The 17,343-nt window shown below is 42.8% G+C and overlaps 1 protein-coding gene across 1 annotated transcript; it reads right to left on the bottom strand.

Moving 5' to 3' along the window:
• Positions 1-5,449: 5,449 nt before the first annotated feature.
• LOC131230615 (secreted RxLR effector protein 161-like) lies at positions 5,450-6,234 on the bottom strand. Its single transcript, XM_058226512.1, has one exon. The coding sequence runs from the start codon at positions 6,080-6,082 to the stop codon at positions 5,450-5,452; it is 633 nt and encodes a 210-aa protein (XP_058082495.1). The 5' UTR covers positions 6,083-6,234.
• Between the last annotated feature and the right edge of the window lie 11,109 nt (positions 6,235-17,343).

The following is a 17,343-nucleotide window of genomic DNA, read 5'->3' as shown; positions in this document are numbered from 1 at the left end:
AACCTCATTTTTCGGTTCAACGCCTAAAATGATCTGAGGAAGAGGATGGATGGCTTGGATTGTACACATACATCAAGGTGGGGCCTACATGAGCAGCCCACCTTAAAAGCAATTTTTTTAGTACACACCCATATCAGTACATGCACTCCACGTTAAGTACCCCTGCCTCACATCCAGCGTCCAGAGACGCTAGACGGCTGGGATAAACACAACATCATGGTGGGTCCCACATGTACGTGGCCCACCTACACCTATATACATAATATATATATATATATATCTTATATTATATATATATATATATCTTATATTATATTATATATTATATATATATTATATAAAATATAATATATAACAAGAAAGGCATTAGGTCCATTTTAACAGTGGATGGTGTGGATCTTCACCTTCAATAGGGTGGGCCACACCGTCTGATGTTGATGAACGGAGTAGATATCACACATTTTGGTGGGATCCACACCATCACAATGGAAAGAGAGAGAGAGAGAGAGAGAGAGAAACAAGAGGGACGGTGATGGAGAGGAGGGACCCCGCCACTATGGGCCCTCCATTGATACAACACATACATCAAGTGGGTCCCACAATAAGTGGACCCTTAAAATTGAAATAACGGTAAATCACCCACCTTTAGGCCTTCTCCTTGCTCCCTTAGGCTCCTAAGCTCCTTGCCTTTAACTTTGATGGAGGTTGATGAAAGATGAATGGTTGAGATGGGAGATGAGAGGGTGGGCCACACTTGGAGTTGAGAGAGAGTGTTTGGACGTTGTAATTTTGGGTTGCTTGAGAGATTTGAAAAATGAGAGAGAGAGAGTGAGATGATGGGAATAATATGGATGGGGTGATGTAAGGAAGGGTATGAGTTGGGTTGAAAATTTGTAAAAGGGGGTATGGTTGTGGTTGAAATTGTGTAAAGGGGAATGGTGAGGTGGAGAGAGAGTTGACTTTTGAAAAAAGTAGGGATGAGTTGTTGTACTTGGGGTAAGGCTTGTACTTAACATTAATTGATGAGAAATATCATAGAGATTCCCTCGATAATCACGACGCGTGGCGTTTCTTCGAATGAACGTAGCCCACATCTCCTAGCACGGGTATTGCCTCCGTGCGCAAGTCACGGCGTTGGAACGCGGCGACAGCATCGTCGCTATGATATAAGTTTCGGTTCGAGCCGACTTCGGTATGGGGACCTGGCTTAGGATCGTACGCAAACATCGGATACGATACGAAGGTTGCCGGAATTCGACGAAAAGGATAGAACGGTACGAACTAGGACACGGGTCTTACGGGGTTAGCCAGTTTGACCTACTCCAACAGTGTGGTGCATAGCGAGTGAGCGAGTACGTGTTGTGTACACACATGACATCAAGGTAGGGTCCACGGTGACCCATCACCGCATCCTTACTAACCAAATGGTCTTACCGCACTTGTTAGAGCTTCACCAACTATGGGGGCATATCCATAGTTTAAGTGCACCACACTGCTAAGGTTTGGGTTTTAATTGTTGATTTGTCAATTTGACACTCGAATGACTCCCTAGTTTGATTTTAACAATCCTAAGGGTCCCAGTCAAGTTTAGATGAACATAAACGGTGGACCTATTGATAATATGGTTTAATCATGGTAATCCGGCATTAGATAATATAATACCGGTTGTGGAGTCGATGAATGGTGGATCTAATGGTCCAGGACCTGATTTTGGCGATAAACGATTTAATCTATTTATTACAAGGTTCTATGAAATTTTGTTGGAATCGGGATTCTAAAAATGTGGGCTCTGCGTACACATTTTCAAGTTTCTCAAGTGTAGATAGAGTGTGTGTACAAGCATTTGCATAGTTATAATAAAAGAGAATATAGTGACACTACGATGCTCAATACCCAAGTATTAAAAAGTTAGGGTGTTACAATCTACCCTCCTAAAGAAAATTCCGTCCTCGAAATGACTTGAGTTGCGTCTTCGAATAATTGTGGAAAACATTTTCTTCATTTTTACCTCATATTCCCAAGTTGCTTCCTCTTCTCCATGACTTGACCAGAGAACTTTGATTAGCGAAATTGTTTTCGTGCGTAGAATTTTTCCTTGTGGTCCAAAATATAGACGAGTTCTTCTACATAAGAAGCATCGTTCGTTAGCTCAATCTTCTCCCAATTAAGAATATAAGAGTCGTTCGTTTTGTACTTATTTAACATAGAGACATGAAACATGAAAAGATGTCGTGAATATTTACCAATGTGGTCGGCAATAGTTGGCAATATACCACTGCTCTTACTCGATCTAAGATATCGAAGGGACCAATAAAATGGGGTGCTAGCTTCCCTTTCTGACCCGAATCTCATCAGACTCTTCATGGGTGACACCTTTAGGAATACATGGATGATCTCCAATTACAAACTCTAGATCTCTTCTGCGATTGTTTGCATAACTCTTCTACTGCTCTAAGCGGCACATAGGCGTTTCGGACCACCTCGATTACTTTGATCGTAATCTAGAGAAGTTTAGGTCCTAATAAGCTTCTCTTTCCAACTTCACGCCCAACACTGTGGAGCTCAACAGGGGACATTCATAAAGAGCCTCGTGTGAAGCCATGCCAATTCGTCTGTAACATTTTCCAAAATGTTGAGGTAAATTGATAATCTTGGTTTGACACAATCTTGCGAGGTACCCCATAAGACCAAACGACTTCCTTAACATATAGCTTTACCAAATCATCAATTGAATTAGTTGTTCGAATAGTAAGGAATCGTGTTAATTTCATTAGTCTATCAACAATAACCTAAATTAAGTCATGTTTCTTTTGGTTTTGGGAACTCGGATATGAAATTCATGAAAATACTATCCCACTTCCATTCGCAAATGGTAAGGGTTGAAGAAGACACGGAGGCTTACAATGTTCACTTTTATCTTGACATACCATGCACTTTTCCACAAATTCCGTTATGTCCTACTTCATATTTTTCCACCAATCTTGCCTTTTTACGTCCCAATACATTTTAGTGATGCTCGGGTGTATAACTAGCCTGGAGTGTAGGCTTCTACCATCACATCCTTTTTCCGATCGTATTATCCGGCACACACACACATGACCACGATACCCGAGTCCACCGTCGGCACCAATTCTCCAACCTGGTACTTTTTAGTCTTTGCATCTTCCTTTCATACTCTCAAGCCACGATATTGATCCTATGTGGTAATAATTTAGCGGACTAGTGTCGACTCTACGATTAGAAGGGATATGTAAGCAACCGGTTCATCAAGCGTAAGTTGGATGTCGAAGGTTAGAAGGGCTATGTAAGCATCCGGCTCATCGAGGGTGGCTACTAGCTCATGTTTCTTCTTTTAGCTTACAAGACTGCTACCAAATTTACCTTACTCATATATATGATAAGATATTCTAAAATTAAAGTCTTTGAGTGGCTTCATCCATTGACGATGTCGCATATTTAGATCATTTTATGTGAATATACACTTTAGGCTTTTATGGTCACATAACAACTTAAAGTCTTTCCCATATAAATAATGTCTCCACATTTTGGCAAAGATGACGGCTGATAACTCCAGGTAGTGCGTCGGATAATTCTCCTCATGCTTCTTTAGTTGCCTCGAAGCATAAGCAACCGCCTTTTCATTTTGTATTAACACATATCATAGCCTTATCTTTGACGCATCACCATGCATATATTATAAATATTTTCTCCTTCCTTTGAAAGAGTAAGTATCGGTGATGTCATCCTCATCTTGAGCTCTTGAAAAGTTGCTTCCGCATTCTTGTCCCATACAAATCAAGCATTTTTCATTGTCAACTAGGTTAAATATTGTGTGATTTTGGAAAATTCTTTTATAAAAACGTCTGTAATAACTTGCCATGCCTAAGAAACTTCGGGCCTTGGTGACGTTCTACGTATCATCCCACTTGAAAATTGCTTCCACCTTAGGTGGCTCAACATACAAAACAACATTATGTGTCTCAAAAAATTAACTTCTTCCTTCCAAAAATCACATCTGGACAATTTAACATATAACTAATTTTCCTTAAGGGTCTCCAAAACCATGCACATATGTTTTTCATGATCTTTCGACTTTTGGAATAGATCGATTATCATCCATAAAAACAATAACAAACCGATCCAAATATGGCATAAATATCCGGTTCATTAGATCCATAAATACTGCTGGAGCATTGGTGAGACCAAATGACATTATCAGAATTCATAGTGCACGTACCTTGTTACCTTGTCTTGGGGATATCCTTATCCCTAATTCTCAATTGATGATACCCCGATCTCAAGTTAATCTTTAAGAAGTATCTGGCACCCTTGAGTTGATCGAATAGGTCATTGATGCGCGACAGGGGGTATCTGTTCTTTATTGTCACCTCATTGCTTTCCTTGGAAAGGATACAGGTCCATCTTTCATTTTTCCTAGCCTACCCCGACCATTGATGGCCTTACGTCTGTATAATTGGAGACAGGAGATAATAGTAGCACTTTATCTAGAGAGATGATGGCTGCATTTCATATGAGGCTTAAAGGTAATTATATATTTTAAGATTGTAGTGCTTCACGTACTCCACGCCAACTCACTCTTAAACACCGCCCAAGCATGGCTCATAAATTCACTTAAATTGTAGGCTTTATTTCTTTTAATTGGTGATCAAATGCATTAAATTTTGTCGTTTGTGGCGGGTGTCCCAAGGACTTTTGGTCTAGGGGATGCCTTTTAAACCCATGGGATGGGCTTTGGCTAAATATAGAAGCATGAATTTGTTTCCCTAAGCTCTAAATCCAATTTCCTACCGGTGGTGCACTTGAAGAGTTAAACACGACAAGTAAATGTAATTATATTTATTACAAATACTTGTACACAACAAGGGTATACTTTACAACACTCACAAACTATCACTCTTGAATGGCAACTCTCACACATAAGGAAAAACTCTTTTGAACTCTTAGTACTTGAACACTTTGCTTTTACTCTTGAACTCACTCTTTTTTGTTTATGTATCTACATAATGAGACTCTTCCCATATTTATAAAGGGCTATGGAAGATTCTAGAATCAATACAACTCTAAAGAGTTCTAGAAGCTTCCAAATATCCTATAAGGTGCCATTATATTTCGGAACATTCTAAGATAATCCGGAAGGTTCTAGTATAGTTCGGAACATTCCGGAAGAATCAAGAAAACTCTATCAAACTCTAGAAGTTTCCGGAAGGTTCTAGAAAATTCTAAAATTTTTCAGAAATGTCTGGAAGTTTCCGGAAGACTCCAGAATATTCAAGAGAGGTGGTGATGACATTTAACACTCCCCCTCAGCACCAACTCTCACAATTCTGCCTTGGTCATCATGCCAAGTTGCTTTCTGAATTCGGTGAACTTAGCATTGCTAAGTCCTTTCGTGAGTATGTCTGCAACTTGGTCGTCGGTCTTCACATCATTAGGTTTTAGAACTAGTTCCCAAGTCTGATTTTGGTTCCTCAACATGCTTGGTCCTGGCATGAAACACTGGATTCTCAGCCAAGCAGATTGCTGATTGATTGTCGCAGCGCAATATCATTGGATAATCATCTGGTTGATGAAGATCCCTCATTAACTGCATAAGCCATGTGCTTTCTTGTGCTGCCATTGCCATTGCTCTGTATTCAGCCTCCGTGGTTGATAAAGATACTGTAGGTTGTCTCTTGCTACACCAAGAGATTGCTCCTGAGCCAAGGTTGAATACGTATCCAGTAGTTGATTGTCCTGTGTCATGATCACCACCATAGTCAGCATCGCAGTACCCAACTATCTTGCATGCTCCACCTTTCTTGTACAATAAACTAAGGTCTATCGTACCCTTCACATATCTCAGCATTCGACGTACTGCTTCAAGATGCGGCTTCTTTGGTGTTTGCATGAACCGGCTAACCACACCAACTGCGTAAGCTATATCTGGTCGCGATAATGTAAGGTAGATTAGACTACCAACTATTTGTCGGTACATAGTTGCATCTTCCAAGTCTTTTCCTTCTTCCGAACATAGCCTGGCATTAGCCTCCATAGGTGTGGCAATTGGCTTGCATTCAAGCATCGCATATTTCTTTAATAGGTCTTTGGCGTACTTCTGCTAACAGAAGAATATGTCTTTGTTGCTTCGGTCAATCTCCAGCCCAAGAAAATGCTTCAGTTCTCGAAGTTCCTTCATTTGGAATCGCACGGACAAGTTCTCTCTTGTCCTTTCAATGTCACTATCATCATCTCCAGTGATGATCAAGTTATCCACGTACACTTGCACTATTGCTAGTTTACTTTCCTGGAATTTTACAAAGAGACCGGAGTCTGTAGGTGCCACCGAGAACCCGATTTGCACTAGGAATTTCCCTATCTTATCGTACCATGCCCTCGATACTTGTTTAAGCCCATACAAGGCCTTCTTTAGTTTACAGATATAATCCTGATGCCTTTTACTCTGGAAACCACTTGGCTGCTCCATGTAGATATCTCGATCAATTTCTCCATGTAGAAAGGCATTCTTTACATCCATTTGCCATAGTTTCCAAGATTTGCTCGCTGCAAGTGCTAGTAGTACTCGCACCGTTGTAATTTTTGCTACTAGGCTAAAAGTCTCATCATAGTCCAACCCATATTCTTGTGAGAATCCTCTAGCCACTAGTCGAGCTTTGTACCTTTCTATTGATCCATCGGGGCGAGTCTTGACTTTGTACACCCATTTGCATGATATCGGCTTCACATCCTTGGGTTTTGGAACTAGTTCCCAAGTCTGATTTTGGTTCAATGCCTTAATCTCTTCTTCCATCGCCTTCTGTCATTCTATGTCTCGGGATGCTTCTTCAAATGTCGTTGGCTCTTTCACGGTCTCTTCTTCTGCTAAGGCAGCATCCACGTATCTTGGGTTAGGCTTTCTCTATTTAGTCGACCTCCTAAGTGGTGGGTTGTCTATCGCAACCTCCTGTTGACTCGGGTGAAGCTCTTCTGGACTACTTTGATGTACTCCAGCTTGCCATGGACTCATCGATTTATCTGGTGTTCCAGATAGATTAGGCACTTGCTCATCATCTCCTATTGTAGGCGTCAACTCCTTAGTTGAACTAGGAGATTCTTCTCCTTCCCTTGTCTTCCCCCATCTTCTCATGCAGTTCATCTTCTAAGTCTTGAGAGTTTGGTAGCTCCTCCTTCAGTGGCGACCACCATGATAAGGCTTTATAAAAGACAACATTCCTCGATGTATAGCACCCTGAATCAATGATCTAATCATCACTATAGTTGATAGCTTCTTGATTGGAATCTGCGGCAAGGGCTATTTCACCACCCAGCGCCCATTCGCGATTAGATCCTGGGATGCTACAAGGAGGATTTTTAACATCGTTTGATTCGTAATAAGCATAACCAAAGGCATAACCCACAAACAACAACCAAAAACTCCATCACATTTCCACTATAATAAAAAACTTTACAAGTACAATGAGCATAAGGGAAATGCAATGATGATAGACCAAAAGCTCCAACAAGATCTGCCACGCGTCCAAGCCTCAGCGCTGCTGCGATCCAACGTCACCTGTACGCAACGGTCGTACATAAGCTTATAGAAAGCTTAGAGGGTGGTGAAAGTGTATGCTCAAGGTGGTAATGCTGTTATGCAATATTAGAGTAATGCGGAACATGCTAATGAATGCCAAGAATACCATTAGCCGTACCAAGGCCATGCGATGCAAAGAATAATGTCGGTCATACCAAGGTCATGCAATGCGAAATGCAACTCAAGCATACAAATCCTCATCTAAGTTCACATATCGATACAGCTCAAAATCTGAAATATCACCGGGGTCTAGTACACTCCAAGCCAGATTGTCGGCCCATCGCGCCCAATAAGGTGAGTGGAAAAGACCTCACTATTCGCCTGCCAATATCAGGCTCGGCTCGTCAATAGTAGACCCATTCCTCGAGCTGGTCAGACTCAGCTTAACTTTGCCCCCTCCTCTTGGGCGGGTAAGGCCGCACCCCCTTCCAACCAACCATAACACAGTGGAAAGCGCAGCCGTTTGGTAATCGACACTCAGCGCTCATGCACCCACTCGGTCTAGACGTTGGAGCAACCTCTTGATACCATAAAGGTTTAGGAACTTTCACCCAGGGATATCTATAACACCTCATGTGGAACAATATTTTCGGTATCCAATCCTGCCACCACTATACGCCTGTGGAGGCTACGGCCCTGATGTCGCTAGGGCGTACAATAACCATATCACACAATGCGAATGCATGAATCACACTATCCAGTCATACAGCAATCCTGCGCGTATCGTGCGCTCATGTAGGGCAACACCCCCTGTACGGGAGCCCCTAAACAATCTGCCCGAAGGCATATGCGATGATCAGTCATTCCTCATATCAAGCATACGTATGATGCATATGGTCATGAATCATGGAACTAAACATGCTAAATAGGATGGATGGTGTTCATAACAAAGATGGGCCTAGACGGCCTACACATTAGACGTACGAACCTAACAATGGGCCCTCAGGAAAGGCATAATGCGGACATTTAACCAACACTATACTTGTAATGGGGACGTCAAACCGCCATTGCTCCCAAGGTACAGCCCGACGTAAACATCATTACATAACCCATGTTGGGATCGTACATTGCAATGGACCTTAGGTACATCCCATTGGGCCTTAAATACATCAAATGGGCCAAATCACATGGGCCTTATATTCATTAAGTGGGCCACATCAATGGGCCGCACCAATGGGCCTTATATTCATTAAGTGGGCCACATCAATGGGCCGCACCAATGGGCCTTATGTGTAACAAATGGGCCACCCCAATGGGGCCCCAAATGTACATCTAATGGGCCTCAACCCATAGGCCCCAAAATCATTTTTAATGGGCCATAACCCATGGGCCCCTAATACATCTATGGGCCTCGACCCATGGGCCCCTAATGCATTAAATGGGCCTCGACCCATGGGCCTTGCATATACATCAAAGTGGGCCTCAATCATGGCCCACAAGTGAACTGAAATGGGCCTCCCACCACCTGTATATTAAATATGATATAATATATAATATACATATATAGTACATATAATATTATATATAATATAATATTATATATATATAAATATACACACACGCACACACCACTCACGCACGCACACAAGAGGCCCACCGTCCCTGGATGGTGGGGATAAAACACTTACATCACTGCTGGCCCCACCGTCAGCCTGGACAGTGGCCATAAAACATATACATCACTGAGGGCTCCATGTGGGGCCCACCATAATGTCTGCTTTCCATCCAACCCGTTGGTAAGGCCACGTGGGCCGAGATGAAGGGTGAAAACAAATTTCACCCTGATCCAAAACTTCTGTGGACCCCAAAAGGATTTCAAAGGTAGAGGTCCAATCCCACTGTTTCCTACGGTGTGGGCCACCTGAGTCTTGGATCAGGCTGATTTTTGGGGTGGGCCCACGTCAGGTAGTGGCCCACCCTATGAACGGTTTAGATGGTATATAAACATCAAGGTGGGGCCCACGGCTACAGCCATGAGAGGTTGCCCGACCGCTGTCCGCCCAGACGCTGGCGTGCGCAGGCAGCGCTGCTGCCTTCTCCTTTTTTTTTTTAAAAGATTTCCTGTGGTTTTTCACAGGTGGGGCCCACGTCCGATAATCCACTCCGTCCAATGGCCCTCCATGGCTCAAGACAAGCAAAACAAGCCTAATATTGGGCCTGTTTCAGTGTATAGAAGCAACAGGGGATGTTTCAATGGTAAGCCCACTATTCACCATGTTATGGCCCGCCTGAAAGTCTGATTGGTCCCATCTTTCGGCTCAACGCCTAAAACAATCTTGGAAAGGGAATGGACGGGATGGATTGAATACGTGCATTAAGGTGGGGCCTACATGAGTGGACCATCCCCAAGCTTGGGAAGAAGCTGATATTTGTGTTTCTTTTCCAGCAAACGTCCAGCGTCCCTGGACGCTGGACTTGGCACATACGTTGGAGGTGGGCCCTGCTTAGGTGGGCCACCAAGTCATGGGTACTACACATGTAAGATGGGCCCCACTTATAAATAGTTTGGATAAAATACCTACCTCATGGTGGGGTCCATTCAAGTGGGCCACACAAACTCATTATCATTACAAAAAAATAAAATAAAAGAGAGAGGGATAGAGAGATAGAGGGTGAGATCCGCGTGATGGAGGGGCCCCGACACTATGGGCCCTCCCTTGCACTAAATCATACATCAAGTGGGTCCCATTACATGCGGGTCCAAGAAATCGAAATCCAACGGTGGAGATCCCTTCTCCACTAAAAGAGACGGTCTAGATGACCCTAAGCATGCAAAGAAATAAACATCATGATGGGGTCCATGGAGAATGGCCCTATCATGGAATGATCATGATGATCCAAGTGGGCCATCGGCCACATCTTAGAGTCCAAAGTGAGATCCAAGCCATTGATCGGTTGGCCTCACTTGGCCCATCTTAAAAACATCAAAATTTACCCTATCAAAACACCCACCGCTTGATCTTCTTGCTCCCTTGGCTTCCTTAGCTCCTTGTGCTTCTCTTAGATGGAGGAAGATGAGAAATGGATGGTTGAGATGAGAGATCTAAGGATGGAAAGGTGGTCCACACATGTAGCTTGGGAGGAATGGGAGAGGCTCATATGTATGGACTTTTGCTTATGGGAGAGTTTGAAATGAGAGAGAGACTTGTAAGGGAGAGAGAGAGAGAGGGAGTGATGGGTGATGGAGTGATGAATGGGAGAGAGGGATGGGAGTGTAAGAGATTTTTGACTTTTTGGCAAAAGTTGTAAGAGAGGGTATGGGTTGTGTAAGAACTTTTTGACTTTGGGGCTTGCTTGGGAAAGGGTGAAAGGTGATGTGTACTTGACATGATGGGATTGATTGATTGATGTGACACCTTGTAGAGATTCTCACGGGATTCGCACGCGCTGCGTTTCCTCGCACCGAACGCTGGCCCACAACTCCCGACCAGAGCATCGCATCAGCGCGTGATAAACATCTTGCAACTTTACTTGATTAGGGCTAAATTGAGGTGTGATAGTAGTCGTACCTACGTGAGTTATCGCCAACCTTGAATTATTAGCAGTTACCACCACTCGATCTCCTTTGTAGGCAGATAAACTTCACAGTTTCTTCTTATCACCTGTCATGTGATTTGAGCACCCTGAATCAATGATCCAATCATCACTGTAGTTGATAGCTCCTTGATTGGAAACTGCGGCAAGGGCTATTTCACCCGTCTCTGTCACTATTGAGGAAGCAGCTACTTCGTCAGTGACTGTGTTAGACTGCTTGAGTGGTTCATCAAAATCTATCTCCTTCTCTGAACAATCTCCTTTGATGGATTCAGACACTGCTAAGGATGCCTGAAAGTCTCAGTCATCTTCACTGTCTTCTTGGTGATTTCTAGAAGTCACCAAGTTACCTTCGGCTGATTTTTTCTTGAACCAACAATTTTTTGCAAAGTGACCTTTCTTGCCGCAATTGAAACACTCTATATCATACCTTCGAGATACGGAGGATCGTCGTTTATTTGTGTTGTTGTCGGATTGAACTCCCCCTGTCCGAGGACTTCTTCCTTGCTCTTCTCTCTTCTTGGACTTTCCAAAGTTCTGCTGACTTTGTTCGCCCTTTCTGTTCTGCTGTCGATGTCCGCCTTTTTTATTAATGAATCCATATGCCTGTTGAGGGTCAAATATTGCATATCGGACCCAGTTGTTGCCTAGATTTATAAACATGGTACCATTTAATATCTCATTTTAATCATGTTTCTGTTGCAAGGTGGAATCAGGAGCGTGGACTGAAAAATAGTATCAAAAGCAGAATTTGACACTCCGAAGTACCAAAGGCAAGGGACGGACTCCAGGGGACCAAGATCAAAGGAATTACACACCAGGGGTCCGCGAAAATTGAGAAACTGAAGCTCAAGCGGCCTGAAAGTCAGCCAAAATGCAAGATCATTGGGTTTCCGCCATCTGCTTGGTTCAAAACTTCATACACGGCCTGAAGACCATAAATTAACCATACACATCAAAAATCAGCCATTGGATCTTTGTGGAAATGTCCCAACGGACAGATCAGCCCACAAATTATCAATCTGGGGCCCGCCTGCTATCTTGAAATACTTCAAGTTTGGTGTCAACCGTTTAAATTATATGGCAACCAGGTTGGTCGGAGCTGATCTCTCATATACATCAGCATGGGACCCACATGTGCATTGCACATGTACAGCATAGGTGCACTCGCCGTGCACGGCAACAAGTTTGACCGAGTCTCCCTCTCCAATTCGATTTTTTTTTCCTGCGGAAGAAACAGGGATCGCGGTTCTCTATTGTGGGCCACCAGCACGATTCTAAGGACTAATCTAGACCGTCCATTAGACCAGATAGGTCCGTATTACCAAGGCCTAGGTGGAAGAGTTTCAAAATGCCAGCGACAATGGCGTCTCAACCATGTAAACGCAGGTTGGACGGTCGAAAGATCCGACAGGTGGGCTACCACGGTTTTTGATCCAAAACTGATCAGGACTGATCGGTTTTTCATGAGGAAGCTAATGGACGGAGCTGATTTTCTAGAAGATTTCCATAGTGGCCCCACTGATTATTGCACTTCCGTGGAATCCGAAGCAGAGACGAAAATCATAAACAGGGGCTCGGGTTGGATTCTTGTGGCCCACAAAGATCATCTAGATGGATGATCCGAGCTGTCCAGTGGGTCCAAGGAATGATTTCAACAAGAACCATGGTGTTCTTTTGCAACCATGCACAACAGCGAGATTGGAAGATGGGAGGAAAGGACGCCACGTTGATTGATATTGCGGCCCACCTAAGATTTGGATTCATTCCAGATTTTGGCTCATGGCCTAAATCGGTCCTACAAATACATTAAACGGCTCTGATTTTCGAAAGAAATACTATAATTGGGGCCCATCATCACCAGCGTCGAACACGGAACCGGCCCTGTTTCGCACGCTGCGTAGAGAAAGTTTCCGCAGCTGGCTCGTCTGCGGACTCCAGCTCTCCACCGGTCCTGGCTGCGTAAGGAGTATCTCCGCACCCTATTTCCGGTAGGACTCTCGGAGGACAGCTCTATAAGGAGCGTGTGAAAGAGAGAACCAGGGAGAGTGCTCGGTTGGAGGATTGGAAGCAACAGGGAGTTTGGCTGCTGCTGTTGTGCACGGCTTGGGAAGAGGCTGGAAAAGCTTTGGAGCTCTCGGTTTTGGGAGCAGGAGGATCTCGGTTTGGAGCTGTCAGCGTGTAAGGCTGGGTTTTTTCTCTCTCTCCTTCTTGTTTTTTTCTTTTCCTTTTTATTTTTATTTTGTTGTTTAATCAGCCCATTCATGTGCGGCTAATCCTTTTAGCTAGGGCTAAGAGGTGAAGCCTGTAGCGAGATGGGAGATACTATTTCCTGCTTTTCATTTAAATTTATGAACTGAACTTGGTTTTGAGTTGATTATTAAAAGAATATTTTCTCAGTCTTTAATAGTCTGTTGTGACTGAAATTACAATGGGTTTGCAATGGCTTTGAATATCTCTTTTTCTCTTTTGATGTTTATGACGTCAGGAGGCCCTGTTGTTCACCATCGTCTCCTAAGCATGGTTGGATGACAGTACTCTTCCTAACTTTCATGTACTTTTGATTGGTTGGTAATTAGTTTAATCCTGTTATTTGCTTTGTCTCATGGGCATGGTTAGATGATGGAATCCATTCTAATTCATATACCTTTCATCTCTTGAAAACCAGATCAAGTAAGTTCAGTTTGAATTCCATAATCCTTGATGCAGGCATAAGATCTCCCTGATCTCTACAAGTGGATCCTCTGAATCCCTAGTTTCCTTCCTCTGAATTCCTTAAAGTTTTAGATAATTATTCCACAATTGTTTCTTAAAAATCTCTTTGGCTAGATCATATCTTAGTCTAGTTCTAGTTCTACTTGGTTTCAGATAACGTACAGGTATCAGTCCCTGTGGATTCGACCTCGGTCTTACCGAGTTTATTACTACATCACAACCCTATACTTGGGGAGTGAACACTAACCTAGGTTTTTCTAAAATGAATTGCATGAATCTTATATAGTTGTCGGTGTTTATATAAGAAATTCTCCAATTCTATGAAAGTAGGTTGAGTAGGCCAACATTGTATGACCATGATAAAAGCATTATACTCGGGCTTCAGCCCGTGTATAATGATCCTCCTCATTCTTTCCTCATGAATATTTACTTTAGGATCCAATTATGAAATTTCTCGGCATAAATCCTTCACTCTTGTAAAGTATTCGCTTATAGACTTATCTCCTTGGGTGGTGGACATTAACTCATTCTCCAAATATTGAAGTCGAGCATCATTTGTTTTTGAAAACAATGATGCAAAGGTGTCCCATGCCATCTTGGGTGTGTCGTCATCCTTGATTCGCCCGAGCAACTCATCCTCAATGGTTGACTTGAGCACGTACATTGCCTTCCCAGCCTTAATCTTCCACTTTCGGAGTGCTTCAACATTTTTTTAAGGAGGTGGGGTAATCTCATTCCCATTAACAACCTCCCACAAGTCCTGCCCTTCAAGGTAGGACTTAATGCGACTCCTCCAACTTTGATAGTTGTGGTTGTTAAGCCTCGTAACTCCGCTCGTTGTGTTCACAAGATCCGTCATCGTGACTTGGTGTGATTATCACTCCCTTTACCAAGCAAGCCAACAAACTTCACAGTCTGCAAACTGTGCACGATCACCTTAGAAAACGGATCCCGACCAAACCTCGCTCTGATACCAAATTGAAGAGTTGAACACGACAAGTAAATGTAATTTTATTTATTACAAATACTTGTACACAACAAGGGTACACTTTACAACACTCACAAACTATCACTCTTGAATGACAACTCTCACACACAAGGAAAAACTCTTTTGAACTCTTAATGCTTAGATACATTGCTTTCACTCTTGAACTCACTCTTTGTTGTTTTTATATATATGTACATAATGAGAAACTTCCTATATTTATAGAGGGTTATGGAAGATTCTAGAATCAACACAATTCTAGAGAGTTCTAAAAGCTTCCAAATATCCTATAAGGTTCTATTATATTCCGGAACATTTTAAGAGAATCCCTGGTGCTATCTTTGGGGCGTCAGATCTGTGGAAGAACTGGATTCTGAGCTGTTTTGGGTACAGATTAGTAGATGCTGTGTTGCGTCTGTTTGGAGGTTTGCATTCTGTGCTGGTATGGTTGCAGAATAGTAGTTAGCATATGCAGTGTCTCTTTGGAGGAATTGTTGGTTGCAGTCCCCTTCTTCTGGTGTTCTCAGGGCTCATGTTGAAGATGTCAATGTTCGATTCAAGCTGGTGACTTAGCCGATTGCTTGCATCCCTGCAGAAGTAATCTGGCCACTGGTGAAATGGTGCAGTTTTGTGCTGAGTGCTGCTGCTTTGCCAAGCGCCCCAATTCTAGTTGCTGCCCCTGTTTGGGTTTGTTGTGTAAGTTATGTGATTTTTGTGGTTGCTCATTAGGTTGTTTCTTAGGTTGTGCTTAGCTGTATAACCCTGTTTTTGGATTTGAGTATATGATAGGTGTGGTCCGGATTCTTTTTGTCGGGCCCCGCCCAAATGGTTGTACAATTTCTTTCATTTAAATAAAATTCAGGTGGTATGCTCCCACCTTTCTTCAAAAAATAAAAATAAAAAATCTTCCCATAACCATGGCTCTTGGAAATCAAAAGTAGGAAAAAAGCAGCAGTCCATCATTCTTAGGTCATGCGGTTAGAAAATGAATGTCAGATAGACTAATGAGAATAGGATATGATATCACCAATGATGATAATGATCACTAAAAAATTCAAACTCTTATGCTACAATCAGCTTTGTCCAAGCATGCAACTTTGGGTTGCCCAAATGTCATGAGAGGAAAAATAAAAGGTTCATTCATCATCTTGAAGCATCTAAGTAGAAGTTCCATTCATCATCTTGGAGCATCTAAGTACATGGATCCCACTATGCATTTTTTATGATTCCAAAGTATAACTTTGGTTTGATTATTCTAACCATGTGATTTGTGGCTCATAAAAAATGGACGGTGATAACAAATTAGCCCATTCAAAGGGTTAGGATCAGTCGTCATGGTGATTTTTGCATCATAGATTGCTCCCAGTTGTATCAATGAATGAATGATTCAGATGGATGATAGGCCACTCGAGTGTCAATTAAAATCCTAGGAATGTTGCTAACGTCCACATAAAAGAGGGAGGATAGCAAAACTCTATATGATCATTTTATATATATATATATATATATGTATATATATATATATATATATATATATATATATATATATATATATATAACATAATAATTTATGAGTTTGGGTTGGGTATGCTTGTATTTACAATGCTAGTGAACTCACTACAACAAAAAGGGGTTTAGCCGGTAATTTCGGAGTGGTCTTTTTCCAACACTAAGCAAAAGGCGCCGCTGGTAAAACGGATCTATAAATACAAAAAAAAAAAAAAACTACCAATTATGATCCCAGCCCCAACTCTCTCCTTCTCCCCACCCCGACTCTCCCTCTCTGCAACTCCACGACGCGATGGAGTCATTTCAGCCAGACTCTAAAAATGGTGGCAACAGCTTCAGGACGATCTCCTCTCCCTCAAGGACACGGGTCAGCAGATCCAGGACCGGTTCGAAATTCGACGGCTCCACCAGCACCACCTCATCTCCTCCCTCTAATCCCTCATCTCCTCCCTCAATCTCTCCCTCCAGCTCATCTCTTCCTTCAACGGCCGATCCTACACTCCAAACCCTAACCCTAACCCTAATCTTATAAATGCCTTCGAAAATCGACCTTTCACCCCTTGCCGCGATCTAAAACTCCAGTCCCTTGTTGCCAAACCCTCATCCGATCTGCCTCAGCAACGCCACTGATCTGACAGTGATAAGAAGCCATTGGATGATGATGGAGATGCAGATCTGCTGTCTGTCGTCCGATCCATGGTCGATGTCTTCCTGCTGGAATGCGTCCCATTCACGACAGTCGACTCAGCCGCGGTGCTCAGGAAGCTGGAGGGTGATTCATCGGCCATGCCGGCTGAGAAAATCAGCAGGAGAAAGCTCTAGCTGTTTTTACAGCCGAAAAACAGAAAAGATATAACAAAAAACGGCTGTCTTGTTGAAAAAAGAGCATTCGACAGCCACAAAACCAGAAGGAGAGAGAGCGAGCGAGTGGTGGCATTAATGAAATGTAGGTGTATGTATTTGGACCGTCTTTTGAGTAGACAAGGAGGGCAATAACGGAATTTTCGAAAAG

Source organism: Magnolia sinica, chromosome 17 (assembly GCF_029962835.1).
Source record: "Magnolia sinica isolate HGM2019 chromosome 17, MsV1, whole genome shotgun sequence".
Classification (NCBI taxonomy): Eukaryota; Viridiplantae; Streptophyta; class Magnoliopsida; order Magnoliales; family Magnoliaceae; genus Magnolia; species Magnolia sinica.
This window is presented reverse-complemented; position numbering and strand designations above follow the sequence as displayed.

Coding starts and splice junctions, on each gene's coding strand:
- LOC131230615 (XM_058226512.1), bottom strand. CDS start 6,082: ATGCTTGAATGCAAGCCAATTGCCACACCTATGGAGGCTAATGCCAGG.